This window comes from Podarcis bocagei (assembly GCF_964188305.1).
Source record: "Podarcis bocagei genome assembly, chromosome: 7".
Lineage (NCBI taxonomy): Eukaryota > Metazoa > Chordata > Lepidosauria > Squamata > Lacertidae > Podarcis > Podarcis bocagei.
This window is the reverse complement of record NC_138132.1, coordinates 91,631,526-91,659,374: the sequence shown is the minus strand read 5'-3', so window position 1 is coordinate 91,659,374 and position 27,849 is coordinate 91,631,526. Positions and strand designations below refer to the sequence as shown.

The 27,849-nt window shown below is 49.8% G+C and overlaps 1 protein-coding gene across 3 annotated transcripts in view; it reads right to left on the bottom strand.

Moving 5' to 3' along the window:
• Positions 1–271: 271 nt before the first annotated feature.
• CNNM4 (cyclin and CBS domain divalent metal cation transport mediator 4) overlaps positions 272–27,849 on the bottom strand; it is a gene marked incomplete at its 5' end in the record, with an annotated part of 50,983 nt that continues 23,405 nt past the window's right edge. Inside the window, 7 exons of one of the 3 annotated variants that reach the window (XR_014009895.1) lie at positions 272–2,288; positions 2,506–5,608; positions 6,398–6,585; positions 11,091–11,190; positions 12,524–12,693; positions 14,885–15,022; positions 15,959–16,102. Coding sequence is in view for 2 of the 3 variants with exons in the window: in XM_081200944.1 (XP_081057070.1) it covers positions 5,402–5,608; positions 6,398–6,585; positions 7,157–7,222; positions 11,091–11,190; positions 12,524–12,693; positions 14,885–15,022; positions 15,959–16,102 (1,013 nt within the window). Of the gene's footprint in view, positions 5,609–6,397; positions 6,586–7,156; positions 7,223–11,090; positions 11,191–12,523; positions 12,694–14,884; positions 15,023–15,958; positions 16,103–27,849 lie in introns of all 3 variants that reach the window. The other 2 variants (XM_081200944.1, XM_081200943.1) reach the window with 2 other exon arrangements.

The following is a 27,849-nucleotide window of genomic DNA, read 5'->3' as shown; positions in this document are numbered from 1 at the left end:
TGAGAAGACCCATGGAGCCAGTCCGTGCCTCTCCATCCCTCCATCCTTAAATCAGACATCACGATATTTCAGTATATCACAGTGTTTAGCTGGTGATCTATCATGATGTTGGAAACCAGATATTGCCCAGTCCGAATTAAGTCCCACTGACTTCTATGCAACCCCCTTTCAGGTATGTTTCTGCAGGATCACAACCTTGTTATCCTATGACTCTGAGAGCAAACCCACTTAGAGGCTTTGAAAGAAAAGTCACCAACATTTCCCACCACACTTTGATTTGGTAATATTTATTACATAATAATAATAATAATCTTTTTAAAAGCTTGTCTCCCTCATGGGAGCTAGGATCTTAGGTTTAGTGTTTGTATTTTAAAATCAGAAAAAAGACAATAAATTACATCATGTCACCCACAAAGGGGCAAATGTTGAAAAACCATTGTGCTTTCCTTAGGAATAATAATAATAATAACAATATTTTTTAAAAAGGGAAATAAAAACCGCAACAATCCCCACACACAAAACAAAAATTTAAAACTCAGACAAAAAGCTACATTCAAATGAGACACATATACAGTCTAATTAAAGCTGCTTAGAAGCACAGACATCCGTTGGAAATAGCCCTGGAGGCAGGAAAAGGGATCCTGCAGTTTTAAAAAACCAGTCACAAAGCAAATGAAGGAACTACTCCCCTCGCCCCAGTTCCAGAATCAAGTATTGCTAACCTAACCCAACATTTCAAAGTCAATTGTGCTTAGGAAAATGCAGGAAGAGAAGGAAGAAACACTGGCCTGGCCAAGCGGGAGAATAATCATGAGATGGGTGGTCACAGTTTTTCTTATTAAAAATAAACAAATCCCTGCAATCAGAGAACTAGCTCGGCAGGGAAGAAAGATGTAACCCAGCCCTCTCCCTGCTTTTCCGCCTGATGTGCTAGTGTTCTGCTTGTTGGAACTTTTTGACTTCACCACTCCAACACTCTAACTTTCCTTCTGCTGAACCTTCAACGCTGCCCTTAGAATACTAGACAGGTTGTCATCCCACAGGAGGCCAGAAAGCTAAACCAAGACATAGCCCCCTTGTGGGTTTTACCCCACCCCCACCCCACGGCCTGACTGAGCCAGAAGCCACTTGGAGATCTGCAGTGCTCTCAGGGTTGCCAACTGAGGGTTGGGAGGGGAAGCAGCCAGGCTTACAGTTGTGCCTACATAGCAGCTTGACTGGAGCTAAACATGACTCCCCACTGCTGTCCTCAGATTGAGCTGCTGTTGAAGGCATATCAACAGATGGCATTCAAAATGTTGGCAACCCTTCATTTTATGCTTGATGGATGTCCCACTGGGGCTATGAGTCCATGACTTTGCCCAGAGCCATGAACTTGCTATGGAAATGGTAACACTGCTTGGCTCTAAACCTGGGTGTCCTTGCAAGCCCATCACCTTCCCAAACCAATTTTGGCCCTGTAAAAGAGGTTTGAGGGCCAAGAAAGTCTCCCAGCCACTTGGAATTTGGCAAAGTTCCTATATGCCAGCCTTTGCCAGCTTAGTGCCCTCCAGAAGTTTTGGACGCAACTCTCATCAGCCTTGTGATCTACACGCCTTCTGCTAGGCAAAACAACTGCGGACAGTTTTTTAAAACTATATTTTTAGTGGAGGGGGCACCATTTGTATTTTCTACTTCAGGTACAAAAACCTCTTGGGGCGTCTTTACCCACCAACATGCTTCCTATGAGAAACTGCAATGTTTGAAGTGCAATGCTGTGCTATAAAAGTACAATCCTGCTACACCATTTAATAGAACATCAACACATCTGGGTACAATCATACAGTCTGTGCGATGGTCCCTCCCTCCCCAAGCCAAACCTGGTGACCAAATTTCAGATCACTTTTTGCACTCCTGTACCCACTTACTTGGGAGTAAACCCACCTGAACACAGTGGGACTTGCTTCCAAGTGAACAGGCTCAGGACCAACTCCATTTTGGTTTATGGGAAATTGCAGCGAATGAATATTGCCTTTCATCCAAACACTCCTACTTAGAGACGTTCACATTCTGCCCACATCAATTTTTACATGCTTTTTGTGCAGATATATAACTGTACTTTACACTGTGACTCATGAAACACAAGTCCTCAAGTGAAAGACACTCTGACAAAAGCAGGCACCTGTGACTCCGCCAGGGTCACTGAATAAGCCATGAGACTGGGCTGAGAGACGCAAGGGGAACACTCTCTGGGGAACAGGCAACACTGACTCTCTACAGCGTGAATGACTGAATCATCTAAGCTCCACCTGACTGCAACTCTTCCCCAATCCCAGCAGACAGGGGCTGGAAAGGGCCAAGTGATCCCTGGCCTATGCCTGGAGAAGGGCACCTTCTTACGCCTTTGGGCGATGTGATACAGCTGCAGTGTCTTCCATCCTGCCTTGGTTCCTTATCTCCTACCCTGGATTTGGTGTCTTCTCCTGGATTAGATGCCTCATCCTTTTAGTAAGAGGAATGGGGAACTCTGTGGCCCTCCAAATACTGTGAGATTTCACTTCCCAACAGCCCCAGCCAGCTCCTGCAATAGTCAGGGATGATGGGAGTTGTAGTCCAGCAACATCCTGAGGGTCACAGGCTCCTCAGCTCTGCAACAAAACAACCTGCCCGGGTGAAGAGAAAGTAAAAGGGGGATCAGGACAGCAGCATCAAAATGCCTGCATTTCTTGCAGAGCTAAATATGCCTGACCAGCCCCCTCCCCTTTTGGTCCTCCTGCCACTGGACAGCCCAAAGAGTTTCTGACAGGTTTCAGTGGAGATCAAAGGAAGTGAATCTGGAGGGTCAATCAGAATGTGAAGACAGACCTTTTAAGAGCATGAGGGCAGAGTCCTCAGCAGGCACATGCAAACACAGATTATTTCTGCCCTTGGACAAGTTTGCCAAAAACAAAAAAGCCACAAACCCAGGACTCCTCACAGGTTACTGGAGAGATTCAGCTGAACCTTGGAAATGACCAGTCATGGTGGGTAACCTGTAATGTTACTATTAGCAGTAACTGTAGTATTTATGTAATGCCATTGATGTGCATTGGTGCTTTACAAAAGGGCAGGTCCCTGCCCTGAGGGGCTTACATTTTTTCATTTGACACTAAGCAGACGAAGGGAAGGAAAATGGGAGATGGGGTGCACACAGGTAAAATGTGTGCAGCACTTCAATCGCCGGTGCATAAGCTTTGTTACCGGGCAGCCTTTCCCCAACCAGGTGCCCTCTAGAAGATGCACAGGACTACAACTCCCATCAGCATGTGTGATGCTGGGGATGAATGGATCATGGCTGTGTGGCCTGCTGTTAGTGTCCTTCAAGGAGAAGGCAGGTTTTGAAGGAAGTAAGAGAGGTGGCATTAGGCAGGTGGCCCTGGGGACAGTGCCAGACAAGGGGGCATGAAGGGGCAGCAAGGACAAAAGGCAAGGGGGGCAGGAGATCTTTGGGGGACTGAGGGCTGGAGGGCAAAGATCAGAGGAGGATATTCGGAGCAGAGGTCTTGAACATGTCACCCTTCAAATCTCCAGAGCAGTTTTAACAAAAGTGTTTGAAGATGGTCCTGAGCTCCATTTAGTAAGGTGGAGAGTAGACAACTATAATGAGAGACGTCTGCACACCACCCAAATCCCCTCGGGGCAAACTGACCCAGCAGCAACGGCTGGGCTGGATTAATTCTGTAGTGAGGCATAATGAAAAGACTCTTGACCACTGAAAATTAATCCTCAAGTGGCTGTGTCCTGATTCCACCCAGTGGAAAGTAATCTATCCAAAGTAACTACAGAAGAATGGAAGGGACATCTCGAAGTGGTGTCATATCCCCCATAGTAAGTGACTGCATGAATTTGCTGTTTTCACATGTGCCACAATCAATTTAGATAGAAATCAGGCTTTACAGGAACAAAGCAAAACACAATTTATTATTTCAGTTATGGCTGAAAACTCCTGCATCTGGAAACCCTTCAGGGCTGCTCCTGTGCTGCAACTGCTATTGTCACTTCCAACTCTGTTAAGTCCCAAAAGGCACCACATACAGGAACTGGGAACTGTCACTGGCTCTGTCAGATTTCCGCATGAGACCTTGAAACTAGAAGCCTAGCAGAGCTGCTCATTCTTGGCCTGATCTACACGGGAGAAGCAGAAGGGACTGTACCATTTGAGTCTGTATCTGGAGGTTACCATTTCTGAATGTTCCCCAACCCCCCATATAAAAACAAACAAGAGCAACAACTAAGAGAACATAAACTCCCTGCAAGTAGAGAAGAGTACAACAAATTCTAGCCCTGCCTTCTCCCTGCTACACTCATTTTTTGATTTCCAGGGAGCTTTTCGTACAGCACACTAGGAAAGCATTCGTGAAGCGGCACAATTCATCTAATTATCCTTGGGGCACACTTTCTTCAGTGGGATCAGAGCCCGAATGAGGAAGCAACAGTTCCCCTCCCTCCAAGCAGAAACACTCTCCCCACAGCCCCAGGAGGCAGGCAGGGGCAGAGTGCAGGTTCCACCAACCTTTAAACCCTGCTTAGTTCCTAGATGTTTGTCAGACACTCGTCTCCTGTCCAGTGCCCAATGGGCTGGATAAAAAAACAAAAATATAACAGAATAACAGAACAGACGCCCAGACAACACGCAAGATACAGAACTTCCTGAGACAGAAAAAGGGTTCTTGTCCTCTCAGCAGGGGCTGCTGTTGCCTTCGTAGGACCCCAGCAGCTGCCCTGCTCTCCTTCTGGCCAGTTCTGTGTGGTCTCTCTACCTGCCAGCCTCTGGACTGGAGGCAGGGAGTGCCACTCTCCACAAGGTGGTCTCAGCTGGAGAAGAGCCAGGTGTGCTCCAGAATAGGATTCCTCTCTTCTGAATGCGCCTGGCCGTGGTGCCACTTCGTCTCTTTCTGTTTGTTTAAATAAAAAGCTGGTGTAGAAAAGCAAGCAGGGAGCAAACTCCCTTTGGAAATCTTCAGGGCAGCCAGCCCCTCCCCAACCCCCACCTGAAATGAAAACAGGAGCATCCAGATCGCAGCACACAGTTTGGGCTTTGGCCCTCCGTGACCAAGTTCCCTTTGGTATCCAGAACCCGCATCCTTTTCATCAGCAGCTGGGCAGCTGTTTCCACGGTCAGGCTGCCGGCCATTGATGGATCAAACCGTCCTGCAAAGGAAGAGTGTGTGCACGTGTGGATGTGGGGAGAGCTTAGCGAGAGAAAATTATCTGGATATTCTCCCTCCCTGGCTGCAGCCACTACCTGAGGTTTGTAGGTACACAATCAGAATCCTCTTGTGGGCACTGGCGTGTTTCCCCCCCCCACCGCCCCCCAGTTCTCGTCTCTGGAAGGGAAGGACTGAGGCAAAACCAACCAGACTGGGTCGCCCAAAGGCCGGGGTCAGACGACGTTGTCTGGGGGGCTGTGGTTTGCTTTGTGGTGTTGGCAGTTCCTCTCGTTCAAAAGGCTGGTTGTTTCATCCGTCACTGAGGTTTCCGCCTTTTCTGACAAGGAGGTGTCCAATTTGGGGGTGCCGCCCTCAGGAGACTGGGGGCAGCTCTCGAGGCGGGAGGCCATGAGACCATTTTGATACTGGAGGCGTGTGATCTGCCAGGTGGAGAAGGAGATAGAAGCTGAGCCCTCAACACATTGCTCAGTGTGCACAATTCCCCCCCCCCCCAAAGCAAAATTTTGCACGATAAAAGCAAAATTCCATAATGCATATAGGTTATGTAAATTTATTATTATTAAAAGTGCATCTTCTTAAATACACACGTGTATAAACACTTACCTATTTTGCTTAACAAATTCTGTTTCTGGTAATCATGAGGAAATCCAGGTGACACCCTGCCTTTTGACTGACAGAAAAGGTCCTTGGATCTCTGCCTCTTGACTTTTGAATTTTCCCAAGGCATTGCCAGCACATGAACAACCATAAGGACTAGAAATGTACTTTATGAAAATTGCTGAAACACTCAGGTTGCGGAATTTCTGCACTTGGGACTGAAGTCTGCACTTGCACAGAACACCAACAGCCCTGGCTAAAGATCCCCAAGGGAACATCTACCTCAGACCTGATGGGATGCTCATCCACACAAGATAACTTCCTTCACACAGGAAAAGTTAGGCTGAAATCTTTCTCCCTGACAAACTAGCTTCCTCTGTGAAGAGATTATTTGCTTTTTGATATGGAGGGCAGCTGTGTGCTATCCTGCAAGCCACTACCTGTAGTCTGAAGCAGAAGTCTGGCCCTTTCTCAGCTCAAGGGCCACATTCCTTTCTAGGCTGCTTGTCAGTGGTGGGCCAGGATCCAAAGTGGGCAGGGCAACACATGTTCATTTACTCACCCCCCCCCCTACAGCTGAGTGCCTCTTGAGACTCAGGCCCAAGACCCACCTTAATATACTGCAGGTCCGTAAGGGCGCGGACGCTGAAGTCGGAGATGTACTGGGAGCTGCCGCTGGCGTTGAGCTGGTTGTTGCTGCCGCTGAAGTTGGAGGAGATGGAGTCGGAGCGCTCGTGGTAGCAGAGGGAGGCCGACCGATTCAGATTGCTCAAATGAGATGGAGAACGCACCTCTGAAACTAGACACAGAGAAGAATGAGCCAGGGACCAAGCCGTGCCCTTCCTCCCCCCTCCGAACTGTCTTGCCAACCGCGCAAAAAGTGATGCCACCCAAGAGGGGTGTAAGCCAATGGAAAGGGCTATCCATGCACTCTCTGGCTGCATGAACAATTTGTTTTTTGTTCAAATTGGATCAACTGGTTTGTTGCTTTTAACGCCAGCTTTTAAAACTACACTTTAAAAAAGGAACAACCAAGAAAGAAAGAAAAAGCAAAGAGGAGCAGGGGATCTGGATTAAGGCAGCTTTTGCCTCCCCAGTCCCCTCCAGAAGTTTTGGACAGCATCCCCATCAGCCCCAGTAAACACATCTGGGGCTGTTTGGGCTAAAATTTGGACTGGGCTTTGCAGCGCAACACAATTTTTGTAAAGAAAATAATCTGCAGCCCAGTGCATTTGCATTTTTAATTTATGTACCCCAAATACCATCTTTTGTCAATCTGGTGCCCCCCAGAAAAGCAGGGCTGAGTCAATGCAACCTGCCAGGCAAGGGGTTAATGTGCACCTTTCACACCATGCACAAGTGTTGTTTACCTGACACCCTGGGAAACAAAGATGCTCGGGGCATAAGAGGCTGGTGCTGGGGCGCGACAGGCAAAGCTAGAACCCAACATGGACACAGAGAAGGACAGGAAGGAGAGAGAGATGCAAAAGGAGAAGTCAAAGAAACCTTTGATTATGGAGAAAGACCACACAGCCCCTTTGCGGGTCTGTTGCTAGCCCATTCTGGTGCCCTTGGCGGAAAGCCCAAATGAAGTCCACGCCTGCTTGTGCTTGCCACAGGGCATCCTCCCCTGGAAGCCTCCCCCTGGGAATGGACTGTTGTTGTGCTGTTATGAAGCTCTGGTTGCTTCCAGTCGACCTTGTGCAGGGGAACGTCCTGGCGGCCAGGGACAGGATCAGTGCCCCCTGCACTGCCACTCACAGCAACATCCCAAGCCCATGGCCAGCAGTGCCCACCTCACCTGGCCTGGCCTCAGGCAGCTTCTCAGACAGAGGCCTGATTGAGAGGCAGGGAAGGGAAGAGCTCCCAGGGTGAGAGACGGGGAGAAGAAAGGGAAGCTCCCTGGTGGGAGCTGGGAGGCCCCCCCTTTCTGTGTGAGGAAAGGGCCATGATCCACCTTTCAGAGAGGACTCTGCATTTTCTGTGATCTTTCTTTCTCTGTTCTGCTTTTTATTTACTTTCTTTTATCTTATTGTATCATGAAAAAACTTTCAGAATATTTTATGAATAAAATCAGATAAAGATTTATATCAAGGGAAGAGTACAAGGGAAGTTTTGCAATGTGTTGAACCACAAGTAGTTGTTTGGATGAAAAAAACAGTAATGTGAAACACTGGCTCACGGGTGGGGAATCTCAGGCTCAGTGGCTGACCACTGCCTTCCCGGCCTCTCTGTCTGGCACTCTGGGGCTCCCCACAGGCCTTACCCCTCACAGGTCCTGCTTCATGCCACCCCCCCCCCCCCAAGTGTCCTGGCATGGCTAGGTCTCCTTGAACTCCATCCTCCTTCCTAACAAGCAAGAGGGGAATGTGGAGGTGTGGAAACGAGCTTGCTCGATAAAAGTGACTTCAGGCTTTGGACCTGCCACCCTGGCATGTGGCCCCCGGAAGATTCCCCAGAAGGGAAAGTGGCCCTCGTGCTGAGATAGGTCCCCCAGCCCTGCTATAGATGGACAGGAGCCACCTGGCATTCTGTGGCACAGGACCACGTGCAGCAGGTCGGCCACGAGGGGGCAGAAGTCTAACATCAAATACAGCAGCAACCCAAGAAGCGGCAGAGTCCGCTTTCTTCAAGCATCAGGGCAGGGATGGGCAGTCGGTGGCCTGTGAGCCCCAGCCAGCCCCTGGAGCAATTATGTCTGGCCCCTGAAGTGGACTCTTCCCTCAACCTTCACCTCCAGTCTTCCTGGCTGGCTAACCTTCCTCCTCTTTGCCAATGCCCCCCTTCTGCCCCCTCTGACCCAGCTGAGGAAACCCAAGAAGTGAGCACACAGAAGCAGAGCCACAGATGTAGAATGAGATGGTGCCACCTCGGGGGTGGGGTGGGGGGAGAGTCCGGTGTTAAATTACTGGAGAGTTTGTTCCCACGCTTGCACACTTAGGCTGATGGGAACTTTCCTGCAAGTCACTCCTCCCAAAACAAACAAACAAACAAACAAATCTTAATACAGCACACAAGATTGTATATATCTGCCCCTGTTTGTTGTCCTTTGATCTTGTCTCCACTGAGAACTGTTCTGAGCCTGACCTCTCTGCGGTGGAATTTCCTTGGTCTGACCACCACCTTATCTCCTTCCGCACTGCACACATTCTGCCTTTCCCGTCCTGGGGAGGGGACGAGGCTCAGTGGCAGAGCATCTGCCTTGCCCTGGCATCGCCAGGTAGGGCTGGGAGACACTCGCTCTCTGAAATCCTAGAAAGCTGCTGCCAGTCAGTGTAGGCAATACTGAGGAAGACAGACCTATGCTCTGACTCAGCTTAAGACAGCTTTCTATGTGGCTGTTTACCTTCCACGGTAGGGGGTGTAACACGACTGCTGTGTGGAAGTAAAGGGAAGATCCAATTCAGCTGAGTGGTGATTTGAAAGGGGGGGGGACTGCCATTCCTAAGACGGCCCCCTCTGCTCCATCAATGGCTTATTTAGCACTAAGCACCCATTCATTCATGCAAGATGGCAGCATATGGAGTATGGAGCTCAAGAGCTTGCAGCTGAGCAGGGCAATTTCTGGAATATACTTCTTGTTGTTCTTCCATCCCGCTAGAGGACAGAGTTGGAGCAGATGGGGCTTGTCAACCTGGGAAGGGAACCCATCTAGGAGAAGGAAAACTCTGATCCTGAACCTCCGCTGCCTTGAAGAACATCACTGGGAGAAGAAAAGGCTAAGGAGTGAACCCTACACAAATCCAGAGTGAAGTCCCTAAGCTGGTTGGATGGCACCTTGTACGCCTCCTTCCAGCAATTCCTGCAGCTAAGCTGGTGCCAAAGGTCTTGCTCTGCTTTCCTTTGGACCACATCAGAGAGGCCAAGAAAGGGGTCTTGTTGTCTGAGCAGGCCAGGTCATTTCAGTGCTGCTAACACAGGGGTCTGACTTCATGCCCTGAGGTGCACTGCACTGTCTCTCAAGACAAAGGGATGCCCGCAGAGGACAAAGTGGCCCTCAAGGAGCGAGAGGCTTCTGATTTAGGGCATGAAGACGGTGTGCAGAAGATCCCAGGTTCAATCCCTTTACATAGGGGAAGCCAATGTGGTGCCCTTAAGATTTGAACTCTAACTCCCAGCAGCACCAGCCAGCAAGGCCAATGATTAGTGACAATAAGAACTGCAGCCCACAACATCAGGAGGGGGCCGGCCTCTTGCTGCCCTAACTTCTTGCTTAAAGGGATTACAGGTCTTGGGCTGGGGAAGTCCTGCATGACACCTTAGAGAGCTTCTTCTGCTTCTGGGCTACATGGAGAAACAAGCCTAAGCTGGGAGAAAGCAACTTCATATGCTCATGGGGGGCTGTTTTGTGGTTTCTGGTTGCCACAGCTCAAGGGTTATTTCAGCCCGCTCTCCAGATGAGTGCCAGGACCTCTTGCAATGTCCTAGTGAGGGTCAGCTCCTGAATTCATGCCTGGCTACACAGGAGTCAAAAGCTGTGCGCCAGAAACCTCTGATACTGCAAGGGGGCCCTAAGCATGGAAGGACCATAGCTTGGTAGAACTTGAGCTTTGCATGCATCCCAGGTTTAATCCCCAAAATCTCTGAGTAGGGCTGGGAAAGACCCCTCTCTGAAACAGCTATTGCCAGTCTCCTCCAGGATTGGGAGGTGCAGCTACGAGGGAAAAGCAAAGCATCTTGGGATGGGCATGGCTGCCCGGCTGAACAGTATTCTGGAAGCCCAGCCCCTTCTGCAAACAGGGGGTGCATGATGTGTATTATGCAGCACAACCCCTTTTGATGGAGGGTAGGCACAAGAAAGACACCCCCTGCGAACAATCAGGCCCACCCATTTATGGAGCACATGCGCTTTGGCATGGATAGTGTGTCACATCCAAAGCCTAAAGAGGAGAGTTGAGCCCTCCTTCTCTCCCATGGAATCTGCCTTCCCTTATAAGTGAATGATGGGCATAACTTTTTGCTACCATGCCTTGAGCGAGGCCTAAGGCAGAGGTGGCAAGTGTGTGGGGCCCTCCCAAAGTTGCCAGACTACAACTCTCATCATCCTTAACCACTGGCTATACTGGCTGGGGCTGAAGGGAGCTGAAGTCCATCAGGGTTTGCATGCCCTGGTGGACACCCACCCAGGGGGCTTGGTAAAAACAATACTTCCTGGGCCCGGCTTGCCTCATGGCTTGCCAGCTGACCATTCCCGCCCACTGCCACTGACAGACAGAGGGAGCGGGCTCCACTGGGAAGGGTGCCCGGCCCCATGCCCCTTTTGTGGCTGTCTCCCTTTGGCCCCCTCCGCATGCAGGTCCTTACTTGTGGTGACCAACGGGCTCAATGCCATCACTCCGTAATAGGAGAAAGGACCGGTCTCAAATTTCATATTCTCCTTGCCGGCCTCCACTTCCACTTTGCCCTGTGAGAAAGACAAAGAGCCATGTGAGATTCTCAGGAACTTCCATGTAGCAGCCAGAGTCAGCAGCAGTTGCAGCACGGTAAAGGGATCTTTCAATGAGAAGGTGAAAAATGGCACACAAGCTTCCAAGGGGGGAGCGGGGGGGGGGAGCACAGTCAGCCTATGAATGTCAGCCTCTACCTGCAACAAACAGGTGTGGGAGAAGTTTCGGCATTTCTTTAGGGAACATCTGTATTTGTGTGCATGTGCAGTATTGTAAGGTAAATGTGTAGGTTAAGTATAATATTTAAATTAAGGTATGTGTTAGGTTGGAAGCAGGAGGCAATGTGTGCAGGTGGAAATGACTGGTGATTGGATAAGAGCTTGAAAAGGAGTTTAAATGCTGGTGGGAGACAATTTGGAAGCTGAGTTGGGGCAAGAGGTGGATTTGAGGGCAGCAGGGGTGGATTAACAGAGGAGGGTCAGAATTGTTATCAGCCTTCGCTTTGTGTGAGACAAAGGAACAAAGAGATAATTCCAAACTGAGGCCAAATGTTCATGTGCTACTAAATTGCACCACATGCCTCTTGACTGGCTATGCAAGAGGTGAGAAAAGTTCAGAACAAAGTATCTGTGGTGGCAGCAGGAACAAAGGGAATTGAGAAACACCTATCAGAAACCCGGCTTGGGGCAATACATCTTTGAAGGAGCGAAAAGGTGGCAGAGGGGAGTTGAGGGGAGCCTGTGGGTTGTACCAGAGCACCCCCCATGGATGGTTAAGTCCAGTTAAAGGCGACTATGGAGTGTGGCGCTCATCTGACTTTTCAAGCCGAGCACCACATGGGCAGGGGGAGGGGGCATGGCAGAACAGCATCCTCAGCACACATGCGCTGGAAGGCCTCACAGGCTGGCCTCTGCCCCTCACAGACTGTGGGAACACCAAGTATCGCTTCCCACAATCCTCCTGGTCCCCTGGGTGGGGGGACCCCCAATCACCCCTGACCACCGGCCATTCTGGACTGAGGGAAGTTGGGAGTCCAGCATCATTCAGAGGGCATCAGTTTAGCCAGTCCTGTTCCATACCAGGCACAACGGAGGGGGTGAGCCTCATGTCGGAGGTCCAATGCTGCCCTCTACCTGGCCCTCAGGATGCTCCTCTCCATCCCTCCTCTGAGCACTCCTTGGGTGGTCGGGTGAGGAAAACTCTGACTTTTGCATGGCTGGAATGGAGCTGGCTGCAGCAAAGTCTCATCTGTTGCTCCTCCCACTTTTGCCCCTGGCCCCGCCCACTACTGCCTTAAACTGGTGAGAATCTTTCCCTCCCTGCTTCCAAACGCCAAAGGGATTGGATTACCTGCAGGATGAGGATGAAGAAGTCGGCTGGCTTGTTCCTGTTGAAGAGGAAGTGCTGGGGGCACTTCTTGTTTTCTTCGTCGTACTTCAGCTCATTGATGACGTCGCGGTGCTTGAGCAGGCGGAGCAGGATCTTTTCCGAAATGAGGGAGGGGGTGAACTGCGTCACTTCTGCAAAAAGCAGGCGGGGGACATGCAAGTCAGACCCCAGAGGGAAACATCCAGGGGAATCAACCTTTCAGGGCAGGTCCAGGCATTGCAAAGAAGTGGGAGCAGTGAAACCCAGAAAAAAGCAGATATGGGGGGGGGGGGGCGGGAGAGACGTGTACTGAAACCAGAAATCCAGGCTGTTATCGACCTGATATTTCTTCACCCTCAGTGGGTGAGAATTGTTGGGGAAGGGCAGTGGTCAGCGGCAGAACACCTGCTTTGCATGCAAAAGGCCCGTCCCCAAAGCCTTCTCCAGGGAGGTCTGGGAGAGAGCCACAGCCAGTCACTGCGGATGATACAGAGCCAGGCCAGGTTCACACCAAACATTCAAAGTGCTACAATACTACTTTGAACAGTCACGGCTTCCTCCAAAGAATTCTGGGAGCTATAGTTTGTTAAAGGTATGGAGAGTTGCAAAGAGAATCCCTCCCAGATCTACAACGGATTGGTTTGGTCATCAATCAGTCTTCACTGGGAACTCTGGGAACTGTACCTCTGCTGTTTTCAGCTTACCATTGATTTTGTTTTTTGTTTGTTTGTTTAAATAGCAGCCTTTAAATGTTTCTATTGATAACTTTATAGCTCCATTATTTTTGTAAATTGCTTTGGGGTCTTTTTTCTTACTATCAAGTGACATGCAAATTTTATGAAATAAATAACAACTTATTAAAAACCAGCAGCGCCCTGGGATTTCCCCCGCCATAATCTATATATTCTCTCGGTCTCAGACTCTGCCTCTCTCAGTGGGGGCTTCCCTGGCAATGAATTTTCCTTCTCAGCTGGCTTTGCCATTTCCACGTTCTAAGGAGGAATGCTCCCTCTTGCAGCTCCTGCCCCCACAAGCAAATGGTTGTATCTAAGGTGGACTCAGAGCAGACTGACCAAAAGCAGTGGACATTTGTTAGCCATGTCATTAATTGCAGGGAGTCTACTCTGAGTAGGACCAGCACTGGATACAACCTACATTGCCCTATCTTCAGTTGTAGCCTATCCTTGGCTGGCTGACCTCCCTAGAAACTTGCCAACCATATTGGGGCTGTGTTTTGTTGACTTTGATGCAAGGAAGAGACGCCGAGGAAGAGGGGGGAGGATAAACAGACAGACCCAGCAGCAACCTCCCATTCAAGCCTAAAGCCACAGCAGACAGGATAATGGAGGGCTTGTCTTTCTGAGAAGGTAAATCCCCTGTAATTTGTGAATGAGACAATGGGAATGACCTTCTCACAAGGCTCTCGTATTAGTCTTTGAAATCAGATTTGGCAGCTCTTATTATGGGCCTCAAGATAAGACAGCAAAGGGAACATGATTCCACATCAAACGGTGGGGGTACCTGCCTGCGCAGGTGTGGATGCATTTCTTGCAAATGATGCAAGTCAGACATTTCCAAAAAATGTGCCGGGCAGCACTGGTGTGCCAAGAAAAAGGTAAGATGGGCTCCTGTGAGAAACCCAAAGCAGCCCCTGTCAAGGAGTCTGCCCTCTGAGTGATTTTTGCTTCCCATGTGTCTTCACCTTTCCAAAATTTTACTGCATTTATAGGGTATTGCTGTATTTTAGACCGGATATGCCTATGGTTTAATTGTTTGCTTTATATTTTTTTGTTATTTTTTGCTGCTTGGAGACCGCTTTAGTATTAAGCGGCATGTAAATATGCCAGTTCCTCCCCAAACTGCCCCATGCCACACATTCTCACACTCAGCCAAAGCACAGTCCCACAGAGGGTGGGGACCCCATGGCAGCCTGAAGCTGCTGTGCTTCTTGAAGCCCATATGACCTGTACAGTATTATTATACCACCATCATCATCACCACGCACCCTTCAACAGCAGGCCCTGGTTTTGATTTTGGGCTTAAATTGAAAAAAAGTTAAAGCAGATTACGAATACAAAAATAGATTACAAATGATAGGGTTGGCCCTGAAAACCCACCTCTCAGGGGTCAAAGGTCATGTTAAGGAGGTGTGTCTTGTAAGGCCCATGACTCATTTGCAGCTACAGTACTTCCCTGGCTCTCTGTGCTCCACATGTAGGGGGGAGAGATTCCTAAAGCAAAATGTCTGCATTATATCAAGAGCAGCAGATGGTGCTTGATGCTTCTCCAGCGAACCAGGATTTCAAACCAAGAATGGGGAGTGATTCCCAAAGGATCTCTTACCCGTAGAGAGAAAGCGGTGAGCAGCTAGGAGCAGCTGCGGGGAGATCTTCACCTTGGACTCTGTGTCATTGTCCTTAAAGGCAGAGAAGTCCCTTTTGCTCTTCTGGTTATTCACTCGTTTTCTGGATCGGTTGTCAGCTGCAGAAGAGGAAGGGGATAGGTTGAGAAGAAGGGTGTCCCCCCAAGAACAAGTTCACTATTCAGTGTATTACTGCAAACTGTGCTTGTTCCATGCACCCTCATGCCTACCACAAGGGCACGTAACTCAGACTCCTGGAAGTCTTCTGCTTTCATATAATTTACATCTTTCTAGTCATCAGGACTACACATTAAATTCTGTATCATTCCAATTTTAGTATACCTGCTTTCGAAGTGAGCACAACTCAAATTAAATTCTATGGGACCCATAGTTAACACTATGGACACCATTGGGAGTAGTCAAATCCTTCTCAAACGCTGGGGCAGGTTGCAACCCTAAAGTTCTCCCTGAGAAGTGTGTGGTTGACACAGCACTCATGGGAAAAGTAAAGCACTGTGCTTGAGGACCAGGCTGCAATGTGGCCAAATGTATGCAACTGAAAAAAGAAATGGTTGACATTAGGGAAGAGGCCTGGAGTATCTGTGAGCCAGCCAAGACATCATGAACTATGGAATCTGCTCTTGCAGGAGGCAGCGATGGCCACCATCTCAGATAACTTTAAAAGAGGACTGCCTCCTGTGGAAGTGAGTTCCATAGTTTAACTGTGCTCTGTGAGAAGAGGTACTTTCTTTTACCTGCCCTGAATCTTCCAGCATATTGCATGGATGAAACCTGATCCTCAGGAGACCCTCAATCAAGCAGCTTCAGATGTGAGCTGCAGCTTCCATCATCTCAGATCATTGGTCATGCCAGCTGTGACTGATGGGAGTTATAGTCCAAAGCAGGTGGAGGTGCCACACTGGCTGTCCCTGCCCTATGGTATAGGAAGACCCACAAAATGTCCTATCCACATATTCACATATTTATTACTATACAGCCGATCTGCCATCACACCCCCCTGCCCAGCAATAGCAGAGATTTGGAAGGGACCTAACTGTACATATCTGACTCGTCCAGGATCTCTGACTTGATGATTTCCTCAATGACGTCCTCCAGTGTCACCAGTCCCAGCACCTCATAGAAAGGGTCACCTTCGCCTTCATTGTTCACCTTCTGGACAATGGCCAGGTGCGATTTACCTGTGGGAGAGAGAGCGAGATAAGCTATTACAGCACCACAGAAAGAGTCACAAATGTTATGCATTCTGGAAACATATCATCTGCCTGGTTGCTGCTGCAGAGTCCTGGGAAAATGAAATCCTATGACTGTGGCCAACTCACCCTAAGCTGTCCCTCTTGCTCAAAGACAGCTGGTCATAGACGGTGGGAAGGTTGGAATCTTGGCATCAGATCCAACAAACTTCTACTAAGAACAGACCCACTCCAATTAGAGGATCTAAGTTAGCCGTGTCTATTAGTTTCAATGGGTCTACTCTGATGTAGGACTGACACTGGTCACAAACAACCCTTGGTGTCAAGATGTGGGGTCAGGGGTTGTATTCAACTATGTCTTAGAGTAAACCCACTGAAATTAAATAACTTAAGGTAGTCATGTCTGTTAACTTCAGAGGGTCTACTCTGAGTAGGACTAGCACTGGATACCACCCTAAATGTTGTGAGGAAATCAAACCAAGGACCAAGGGAAACTATAGGGATTCGTTTTAATTTAGGGAAGGGTACCACACACTCTAAACAAAGGGCTTGAATGATTTTGGTAGGAGGCCAAGGTGACCACAGCAGGCCAGAGTGAGTTTGTGCCTCAAGTGGCTCCACAGGGCTGCGCTTGTTTGCCAGGCTAGCTTGAGCACATGAGCAGGGAGAGGGCTGTGGGAAGTTTTGGAGGCAGGGATGGCAGTGAGAGGCAGAAGGTTCCCACATGAATACAGTCTGAAAAAATAAACCAGAAGTCTTTTGCACAATGCTCTCCTGTTCCTCACTCTTGGGGCATTCACGAAACCCGGTGGAGGATCAGTCTGTGCAATTCTGACTGTTATTACAGCATTAGAGAGACAGAAAGGCAATTAGATGTCCTGGCAATTAAGGAGGGGGGAGAACCACTTTTCTCCCCTTCTGCGCTGTGGGTGGGAGGAGACCTCCCAGGCTAGGCAGGAATTCTTCTCAGCCACTGCTGATTGGAAAGGTGGTTTCTGAGACACTGGAAGGGGAGCTGCAATTTCATGCAATTCTTCTCCTTCAGTGTCGAACTGCTCACATGAGCAGGCCACGGGCGAGTGGGAATTTGGAAGAGATCGCTGGGTGCTTAATGTCATCTGTGCCAGCTCTTGGTTCCCATGCCAGCCCCATTTGCACTACACATTTAAAGCAGGATCTTACCACTTTAAACAGTCATGGCTTCCCCCAAAGAATTCTGGGAACTGTAGTCTGCTAAAGGAGCTGAACATGCTGGGGAGACCCCTCTTCCCTACCTAGAGCCACAATCTCTGGAATTGATTTGGAATTGCAGCTACCTTTTGGTAGCAACGTTTAAAAAGTTTAAAAAGTTGGTTTTGCCTGTTTTCACTGCTTTATTTTATTTGCAAACTGCTTGAGGTTTTCTTGATTTTTGCAATCACACAGTATATAATTTTTGTGAAATAAATAATTAAACAGTTAAATAACAGGAGGACAAAAAGCCACCGCCCATGATGGAAATCTGGGAATAAGAGTTCAAGGGCGCTGCCTGATGGACAGAAGGGAGCTCTTATTTCTTGATTTAATCCTGCCCTGGTGAATGAAGTCCTTGGAACCAGTTGCCTTTCCCTGCGCTGCGGTTCTTCCTGAGCACATTGTTGGAAACTGGCAGGTCATGTGCTAGCCACAAGATAGTGGAGATCAGCAGCAGGGCCTGGTGCTGTGAAGCAAAGATGCCTAGATGAGCCTGACTCTGGGGGACACTAAAGCTGGGAGCTTTCCTGCCCTTTAGAACTGCTAAGCTGTGAATACTCTGAAGGTGCTCTCGGCGGGACTAGCCAGCTCTCCTCTTTCCAGAATGCAACAGGGACATACATCACCGTGCAGAGCTATGTGGGAAAAGTTCTGGACTCAGGCCTTCCTCAGAGCATTTGGTCTGCTCCGCTACTGCACAGTTCCCCCAAATTTCCGATCGTCAAAGCACCCCTCCAAAAAATTAGGGTGATACAAGTGGAACCCGCAACATACTCCATCCCATCCCCCACTCATCCCCCCCCAACAGAAATACAACATTATCTGGTCACTAAGTATCTTCAGTCGCCGAGCTGTTGGGGGTTTTTTTTGTCCCCCCCCCCGCCCCCGGGTTACTCCCCCTCCCCAAAAGAATGGTTTTTAGGATTCTTACATGTGGTTGATGATGTTTTAACCACATGTCAGCCTTTACTAAGCTGGTGCCCTCCAGATCTGGCCCAGCCATCTTGCCATGCTAGCTGCAGTCAACTAACATCTGGAGGTGCCACATTGGCCAAGCATAACGACTGAACTCACCTTTGGTATCTACCATTTCATATGCTTAATTGGTCTTCTCCATCTACTCATCTTTGTAGGCTAAATCATTTATGTTGTCATTTTAACACTGTGTGATGCTATTCATAGGCAAACTTGTCTTAATTAATGCAGGGGGGCAGAGAGCCATTTTGCCTACATGCGTTGATTCCAAACAAGAATGTGCAACACATTTCAAATACAAAAAAGCAAAGTTTAGAGGCACATTTTGATCCATTACTAAGTAATGTAAAGGACAAGAACGGCCTGTCCTCAGAGCCACCTTGACCAGCTTGGCAGATGTGCAGGACTGGGGCTGATGGGAATTGTAGTCCAAAACATTTAGAGGTTGGAAAGGTTGCCTCAGAGCCAGGAGGTCAGCATTTGCCTCATGTGCTCTCAGAATGCACTGAGGAAGGCGCATGCCCTGTCCCATCATTGCTGGCTCCACCCAAACATCGTCATGTGTTCATCTGAGTATGTTTATAATCTCCACCTGAATGGGAATCCTGTGCAAACTGGGCTTCCCAGTTACATGGAGGGTTCTAAGGAAAATTAGCTGAATGTCCAAAAATCCCCCCCACCCTCCTGCTCAACATGCAAAGATGGGAGGCTGAAGCAGAGCACATTGTCCTGCTGCTCCCCTGATGCGTTAGAGGTGAAGACTTCCAGTGTCAAAAGTGCCTGAGTCTCCCAATCAAACCAGTGTAGAAATTAGCCAGAATTCCCTGATCCCAGGGGAGGTTGAACTAGCAAGAGGCAAGGCAGGGCTAACAGATCATGCAGAGACGTGGCAGGCATCCTCCTCTGGGCTTGGGTCCTTTGGGCTGGAGATTTTGCTGGGAGAGAAATGAGTTCCAGGGGCTTGGAAACGCTCCCTGCAAAAGGAGGGGCCAGCACCAGAAGTCCCCCCCCCCTTCTTCTCCCACTTTGAGCAGGAGAAGGCTTCTCAGGTAGAGAGCTGGCCCTGGGAAAACGGGGGTGGGGAAAAAACCCACTCCTGCATGGGACTCATGGGATTAGAGGGTTCCCTGTGGGGTGGGCCTTTTGTCCCTGTATCCCCGTTCAAAGTAGCCCCCCAGCAAATAAGTAGTTCATTTCCTAGTCAATCTGATGAGAGGCAAGGAAGGACCCACCTTTAATCTTTAATTCCAGGAGAAATACATAATTTCTCATGACAAATGTGCTGTTTCTGTACCACTGCAGTGCACAGCAAAGACAGAGTCAGGGCAATTGTCTTCTTCCTTGGAACAGTAATGCTGCTAAACTCTACTGGCCAGAGCTTAATATGAAATCCTTCTTTGCTACAGAACGGAGTGTGGCCTTTCACCTCTCACCTCAGTTGCTAACTACTCTGGAAACACCAGTGGGTCTCTGCACTCCCAACAGCAGCATCCTTATGATCATCATTTGTTTATTATTAACAAAATTAACAGACCACCCTTCATTACAAAGTAACCACAAGGCAATTTCCAAGGTATCTAAAGACGCATGGCAGCTGACGCCCAAGTATGTGAGGTTGGGCAGCAGGTAAAACCAAACTAGCTTGGGTATCTCCAAAGGCCTAAAAGAACACATTTTTGTAACCAGGTCTAGAAGCTGAGTAATGTTGCCTCCATCTGCACCTCCAGAGGGAGAGCACTCCACAGCCGGGGCACCACTACAGAGAAGGCCCTGTCTCCTGTCCCCTCCCCGTGATCTCATGGCCTTGGCCAGTCTGTCAAAAGGGAAAGGCACCCTGAGAACTACCTGGGTCCCAAGTATTTCAGGCCGAAACGAACACCTTGAATTGGGCCCAGGAACACAGAGACATGCAAAAAAGATGGTGGCTAACTTTGTGCAGAAACACCTGTCAATAACCTGGCAGCAGAAAACCAGGTGCCACTTATTCACTGCCTCACCCATTAAAATTGTTATTATTTGTTCCATTTTTAAGCCACCTTTTATGGTTTGCAATATATGCAAGTAAAACAATAAAATGGAACACCAAATAAAACCATGATATGTACTAAACTTAATTTAAAATAAACAGTATACTTACAACTCGCCTTGAACACACCACTTTCTTTCAGAGGTTCTGCCCTGATACATGACCCTCTGCTTGCAGGCAAGAAATGTCCTAAAGCAGCTGTTTGCCCAAGGCGAGAAGAGAATTGCCTCCAAGTGACCAGGCACAGATTTCCCCCCCCCCCCGCCAAAAAAAAACCTCCATGTGCTACAGACAGATTATATCCTTAGCATGTTGTGTCCAAGTGGGCTAGTAATTTTTACAGACACTCCCCTCACTGCCCTGAGACCCCTACCACCGCCACAAATAGGCTCTCGAGGACTTCAGATGGGGTCTCTCTCTCAGCCCTACCTGACAGGGCTGAGGGCTGTACCCGAGACCTTCTGCATGCAAAGCAGACACTCTGCCACCGAGACACGGCCCCTCTGATCTTAATAGCGGAAATGAATCTTTGGGGAAAGGCAGTAATGAACACGTTAATTATGGCAATTGTGATCTGTGCATTAGAAAATGACATCAACACACATTTAAGACACTATGAGGGAATACAGAAGTTCAGCTAGTAAGAAGGCAGGAGGATGGACAGCACCCCATTGACCCTCGTGGGCTAGCCTCTGTTGCCAGAGCCAGGATCCTTATGGGTGCCTTCCCCTGAGGAACCAAACACGCTCCTTCCCACAGCACCTTGTGGGCCAAGTGGCACAAGGAACACACCAAGGAGGCAGCCAAGGAATAGAGGAGTGCTGTCTGAGGGCCCAGAAGGGACAGTCTGGAGACAGAGGCTTCAAGGGCCTCAGTTTGCTCTCGGCTTCTGCTGGGGATATTTGCCACCTCAGCCTGGTCTGTGATCCTGCAACTCCTGACCTGCCCCACTGCATGGGATCTGGTGTCAGACCAGAACATGATAATTCTGCTTTTGCTAGCTGTGGGGAGAGGCAATGTTGTTTTAAAAAAAGTTTAAAACAACTTAAAATTACTGGACACAATTCATGGGCAAGCAAGTTAAAAAGATGTAACTCAGAACAGATCCTGAAGCTGAGGCTCCAATACTTTGGCCACCTAATGAGAAGAGAAGACTCCCTGGAAAAGACCCTGATGTTGGGAAAGATGGAGGGCACAAGGAGAAGGGGATGACAGAGGACGAGATGGTGGGACAGTGTTCTTGAGGCTACAAACATGAGTCTGACCAAACTGCGGGAGGCAGTGGAAGACAGGAGTGCTTGGCGTGCTCTGGTCCAGCGGGTCATGAAGAGGCGGACACGACTAAACAACAACAAACTCACCCTTGTTTTTAACCACTCACCAGAGGTGACTAGGAATTCCACCCATGGGAGTGAGAGATTGCTCAGCCCCTCCTCCCACAGCCCTCATCGAATCGCAGAGTTGGAAGGGACCCAGGGTCATCTAGTCCACCCCCTGCAATGCAGGAATCTCAGCTAAGCCAGTGTTTCCCAACCTTTTTTGGGCAAAGGCACACTTGTTTGATGAAAAAAATTTCGAGGCACACCACCATTACAGCCCCGTGACGTCAGCGCGCAGCGTCACGCCGGGAGGGACGCACGAAAGTGTAAGTTTCAATTTTTTTCCCTCCCCCTTGCCGGGGAACCTCCAAGCTTTGGGGTGGGGGGGGAGGAGGCAGCAAAGCGAGGCAGGAAGGAGAGCGCGGCTTGGCTGGGTGAGCTTTGGCAGGGGCAGGGAATGAGAGCCGCGAGGCGGGCGCTGCGGACGGAGGCGCTGCCCGCCGAGCTCGCAGGCAGCCAGGCAGGCAGACGGCGAGAGCCCCGCGCTGGGCGGCCTCTCCTCGCCGCCGCCGCCCCGCCTCTCGCCGCCCGACTCGCCCGCCTCCCTCCAGGCAACATCTCGCGGCACACCAGGCAACATCTCGCGGCACACTAGTGTGCCGCGGAACAGTGGTTGGGAAACACTGAGCTAAGCATCTATGTCAGACGGCCACCCAACCTCTGCTTAAAGACCTTCAAGGAAGGAGAGTCCACAGCCTCCCGAGGGAGATAATTTCACTGTCAAACAGCTCTTACTGTCAGGAAGTTCTTCCTGATGTTGAGTCAGAATCTCCTTTCTTATAACTGGAAGCCATTTTTTAAATGGCGGGCACTGGGCAGGAAGTGGGGAAAGCCCTCACTTCCCCACCCAGCAGAGAAACCAAGCGGGCTGCCAACAGAGGCATGGGCACTCTGCCATCTCCTGGCTGCCCACTGCATTTCCACACTGAGTGTGCTCCCTCCTTTGTTTCCAGTGGGTTGGTGGTGGGGAGAAGGCACAGCCCTTCCTTCTGTTGCCCACCAGCTGCACAGCAGGCACATCTCCTGCGCATCTAGTGTAGAAACACAGCGGGCGAAAGGCAGGAAGTGATCCATGCCTCCAGGCTGCTTCTGTGTCAGACACCCAGGACAGGCCTTTGGCTTCTGTGCAGCCGGAACAGAGACACAGCGAGCTGGTGGCAAAACAACAGAGCAGTCCGTGTCTTTGCTACCAGTCTGCTGCACGTCTATGCTGAACATGCAGGAGTGATGCAGATTTGTGTGCTCAATGAGGGGGGAAAGCAGTGGCAGAAGGAGCAGACGGAGGTGTGAAGGCTGGCGTGTTCTGCCCTCAGGGCTCGCCTGGAAGGTGCAGCCAGTGGATAATGTGGCACCTTGGCTGCGCACTGCAGGGCCCAATCAGACATATGTCACACCATGCCGGAAGGAACCTCAGCAGCTGCCTGTCAGCTTCCAGGACAGGTTTAAGGCTTTGGCTCTGAGCTACAAAGCCCTAAACAGCTTGGGATCAAGTTATCTGACGGATTGCCTCTTCTCATACTGCCCCATCCAGTCACTGCAAAGGGCTGAGGAGCCCCCTTAACTGTACACCATTGTGGGGAATTGTGTCTGGTGGTGACTGGGAATAGAGCCTTTTCTGTGGTGGCTCCCTCTTTGTGGAATCACTTCCCAATGGAATGCAAACGAGCGGCAAAACTATTGGTGCTATGGTGCCTTCACACCCATGTTCCCAGGTCCTTGCAATGTTTAGTTCCAGAAATGGCATTATGTTAATTTGCCCTGTTGTTGAATTTCATTTTTTGAAGTTTTTAAATCTTTTGATATTTTTATTTGCTTAATAGACTGTGGCATTCTTGCTGATTTGCCTTCAAATGCCATATGACAGGCAGTCTACAAACAGCTAACTAAACTAACATTTTAGTTGGAGAGGCATTTTACGCACCATCTGCTCACAAGGGTGGATTCTCACCACCCTTGGGTGGAATGAAGTGGCCATTACACCCCAATAAAGTCACATCTCCAACGCTGAGTCTGAACTTTGTCCTGTGAGCAGCGGTGTAGGAACTTTGCAAGTGGACAGCAATAAGAGGCAGCCCCCAGGGATCCATCCCACAGAGCAGGGAAACCAAAGTAATTAAGAAGCAAATGCACAGCTCCTCCCTCCCAACCTCTCCTCTCTGCCTGATAAACCCAGGATTATGGGTTCAGGAGACTAGGAAATCCACAAGCAAACAGCTGGTGGGTGGTAAACTCCTTGAGGCATCAGGAAAGAGAGAGGGGTGTTGCTAAGAAACTGCAGCCTGGGCAAGGCTGGGGATCACAGCGGAGACCACCGCCACTGCCACCACTTTTCCCTTGTCCCTAAAGAAGATGGCATAGGAACACCTGAGAAGGGCACAAGAACCTGCCTTCTACCAAGCTCAGGGCCTGTCAGCAGCAGCCTTCCCCACCCAGTTGGACTACAACTCCCAACAGGCTGTGCGGGCCTGGGCTGATGGGAGTTGTAGTCCAAGCCACCTGGAGGGCACCAGACTGGACAAGGACTAGCAGTGCCTCTCCAGGGTTCCAGACAGGTGCCTCTTCCAGGCCTACCTGGAGTCGCCAAGGACTGGACCTGGGTGCTCTACCCACTGAGCTGCCTACTGCCCTTCCCTTACGGCAGGCGCAGGGGTGTCGTGACGCTCTGGGCACTGCCGGACTCAGTACAAGGCAAGTGGAGTCTGCCTTAATCGTATGTAAATGTATAGTCTGCCTTAATCTTTGTCTGCATGGTTAGTTAATATGTTAATATGCTGCTGCCCCTTTAAGCAAAAACCAAGCCGCTCTCTCCGAAAAGAGAGGGAAGCCTGGACTAGAAGCAGACCCCGGGTCCATCTGGCTCTGTGCTGCCTGCGCTGACTGGCAGTGGCTCTCCAGGGTCTCACACAAGGGTCTCTCCCAGCCCCACCCGGAGATGCTGAGGATTGAACCTGGGGGCCTTCCGCAAGCAGGACAGATGCTCTAACGCTGAGCTATGCCCTCCCACTGCCCCAGGACAGTCAGGTTTTAGGCCTCTGTTCAATTGCACAAACAGCTCAGCAAGAACGTTAATTTGTTCCCCTCTTCCTGCTTAGCGCCCAGGCTGCAAAGGGCTGTTTTTGAAAAGGAGCCAGATGGACAGGATGAGGGAAGACTTGAACTTGCTTAGGACAGGACTCACTGAGAGCTGCTGCTTCACAATGTGATTTATTGTGTTGTACACTGTCCACATGTTTATTAATATGATAACGTTCATTTCCTTACCCACTACATTCATTTTCAATAGTTGCTGGAACTCTCCCTTTCTCTGTGCTTCTGTAGGACCAGGGGCACATAGCGCCATTTGCCGGCACCTGGGGCAGGTCGTGTGGAAGCATTCTAGGCGGGGGTGGACTGTGCTCGTCAGGCGGGGGCGGAACATGCTCCCCCAGCCCTTGCCGCTGGCACCCTCCACACTCCCCCAGCCCTTGCTGCCAAGCCAAAGAGGGCATGACGGGGATGTCTGCAGAGGGGGGCTGGTTTGCACCCCCCCCCAGATTGTGTGCCTGGGCCACGGCCCCCCTGCCCATGCTATGCCGCTTCATAGGACTGAAATTTGTTTCTTTCTTAAGAAGACCAACTGACACATCTTTTTTTGCAGATTTTATTTTGGATCTCCAAAAGAATGGTCATCAATGACAAGGACAGGATATGTCCCACAGAGTGACTCTGAAGACCTATTTTCATCCTTGTGAACCAATTTTGCCTTCAGGCCCTAGCATCAGTGATTATGTGCCTGTGATGGAACTGAAAACTGAGACGTTCTCGGTTCTTTATCCATATCTTCTATGTCACCTCTTTTGGTGCTGTGCTGCTTCATGAATCAGCTGATCTGTGGGATTGCGCGGGGGCAAAAGACACAGCCTTTTGGTGCCCCAATGGATCACCTTGCTCGTGCAGCACCAAAAGACGCACATCTTTAATCCTTGCTTTTCAAAAAATAAAAATAAAAAGTGTTGTCGAATAATTAAAAAATGGGACTAGACATTTTGTTTTGGTGCCCACAATCTGGGTTCCAGGAGCCATGTGGCAAATAGCTTTTAAATCCCAGTTTCTAGCACTGATCCTGAATCATATCAGTGGGAGGAAGGGGGCAAGAGAGTATATCTGGACCATCTGTAGACCTGTGTAGCCTTTCAGAACCACAGAAAGAAATAGCCCAACAAATACTGGGAGAAGAATCATGACATTTTCCATAGTTGATGGAAACTTGGGGCAAATCCCACCATTACAGATGGGTATCAGTCTATAAAACCAACAGCCAGTTCAGAAGACCTACATTTCCATCCCCCTCCATTATATAAAGAAGTAAAAAACCACCTATATTAAGCGTTGAAAGGAAGGGGTGACGAACTGACCCCCCCTTTGACCCAGCCTGAAGGCCTGAAGGGACCCCTGACCATTAGGTCCAGTCGTGGCCGACTCTGGGGTTGCGGCGCTCATCTTGCTTTATTGGCCGAGGGAGCCGGCGTACAGCTTCCGGGTCATGTGGCCAGTATGACATAGTTCAGATCTAAATAATACAAATAAAATCCATATACCGTATTTTTCGCCCTATAGGACGCACTTTTTCCCCTCCAAAAATGAAGGGGAAATCTGGGTGCGTCCTATGGGGCGAATGCAGGCTTTTGCTGAAGCTTGGAGAGCGAGAGGGGTCGGTGCGCACCGACCCCTCTCGCTCTCCAGGCTTCAGGAACACATCCGCAGCCTAGGCAGCCCTGCGGGAGGTCCCGCAGGGATGTCTAGGCTGCGGATAGCAGCCTGCCGCCCGGCGCGAGGGGCGCCCTGAAGCAGAGCGCCCATCACGCTGGGCAGACATCCGCAGCGTGGGGAGCCCTGCAGGAGTCCCCCGCAGGGCTCCCCACGCTGCGGATAGCAGCCTGCCGCCCAGCGCGAGGGGCGCCCTGAACCAGAGCGCCCCTTGCGCCGGGCAGACATCCGCAGCGTGGGGAGCCCTGCAGGAGTTCCCCGCAGGGCTCCCCACGCTGCGGATAGCAGCCTGCCGCCCAGCGCAAGGGGCGCCCTGAAGCAGAGCGCCCCCCGCACCCGGCAGACATCCGCAGCGTGGGGAGCCTTGCAGGAGTTCCCCGCAAAGCTCCCCACGCTGCGGATAGCAGCCTGCCGCCGGGCGGGCAGGGCGCCCTGAAACAGAGCGCCCCTCACAACAACAGCAACAAGAATACTTATCGCAAAGTATTGGAAGACACAAGATCTACCCACTTTGGAAGAATGGCAGATGAAGCTGATTGACTGTATGGGACTGGCAGAAATGACTGGCAGAATCCGTGACCAGGGAGAAGAGTCGGCAGAAGAAGACTGGAAAAAATTTAAGGACTATTTTCAAAAATACTGCAAAATTAAGGAATGTTGAATGATGTTGGATTGAAATTAAGTGGTTTAAAGCTGTAATTATGATAAAACGAGTTTCTTTTTGTAAGCAACAATTTAAGATGTTGGAGAGAAAATAAGGTGTTTCTTTTCTCTATCTTTTTCTTTTTTTCTCTTTAAGCTGTAATGCTTTGAGATAAGGATTTGCTGTATAAACAATTCAAACTGGGAATACAAGAAGGGGAGGTATGAGGAGGTCGGGGAAATAGGTTATAAGAAAATAAGCTGTGAAATGTATGTGTTTTTAATATTTTTATTTTTTTATGTTTTGCAAAAAATTGGAAACTTTAATAAATATCTTTTTTTAAAAAAAGAAACAGAGCGCCCCTCGCGCCGGGCAGACATCCACAGCGTGGGGAACCTTGCAGGAGTTCCCCGCAGGGCTCCCCACGCTGCGGATAGCAGCCTGCCGCCCGGCGGGTGGGGCGCCCTGAAGCAGAGCGCCCCTCGCGCTGGGCAGACATGGGCCAGCCCCACAAGCTCGGGGGACAGCAGGGAGGCGCAGCACCGCCATCCCACTGTTCCTCGACCTGGTTCAGTTTCCCCGACCTGCTTTTGGGGGGGAAATAAAGGGAATTTTTTTCCCCTTTATTTCCCCCCCCAAAAAAACTAGGTGCGTCCTATGGGATGAAAAATACGGTAAGCACTGGAGAGAGTCCAAAAGTTGCTTATGTCAGTATAAAGGAAGATGCTAATGC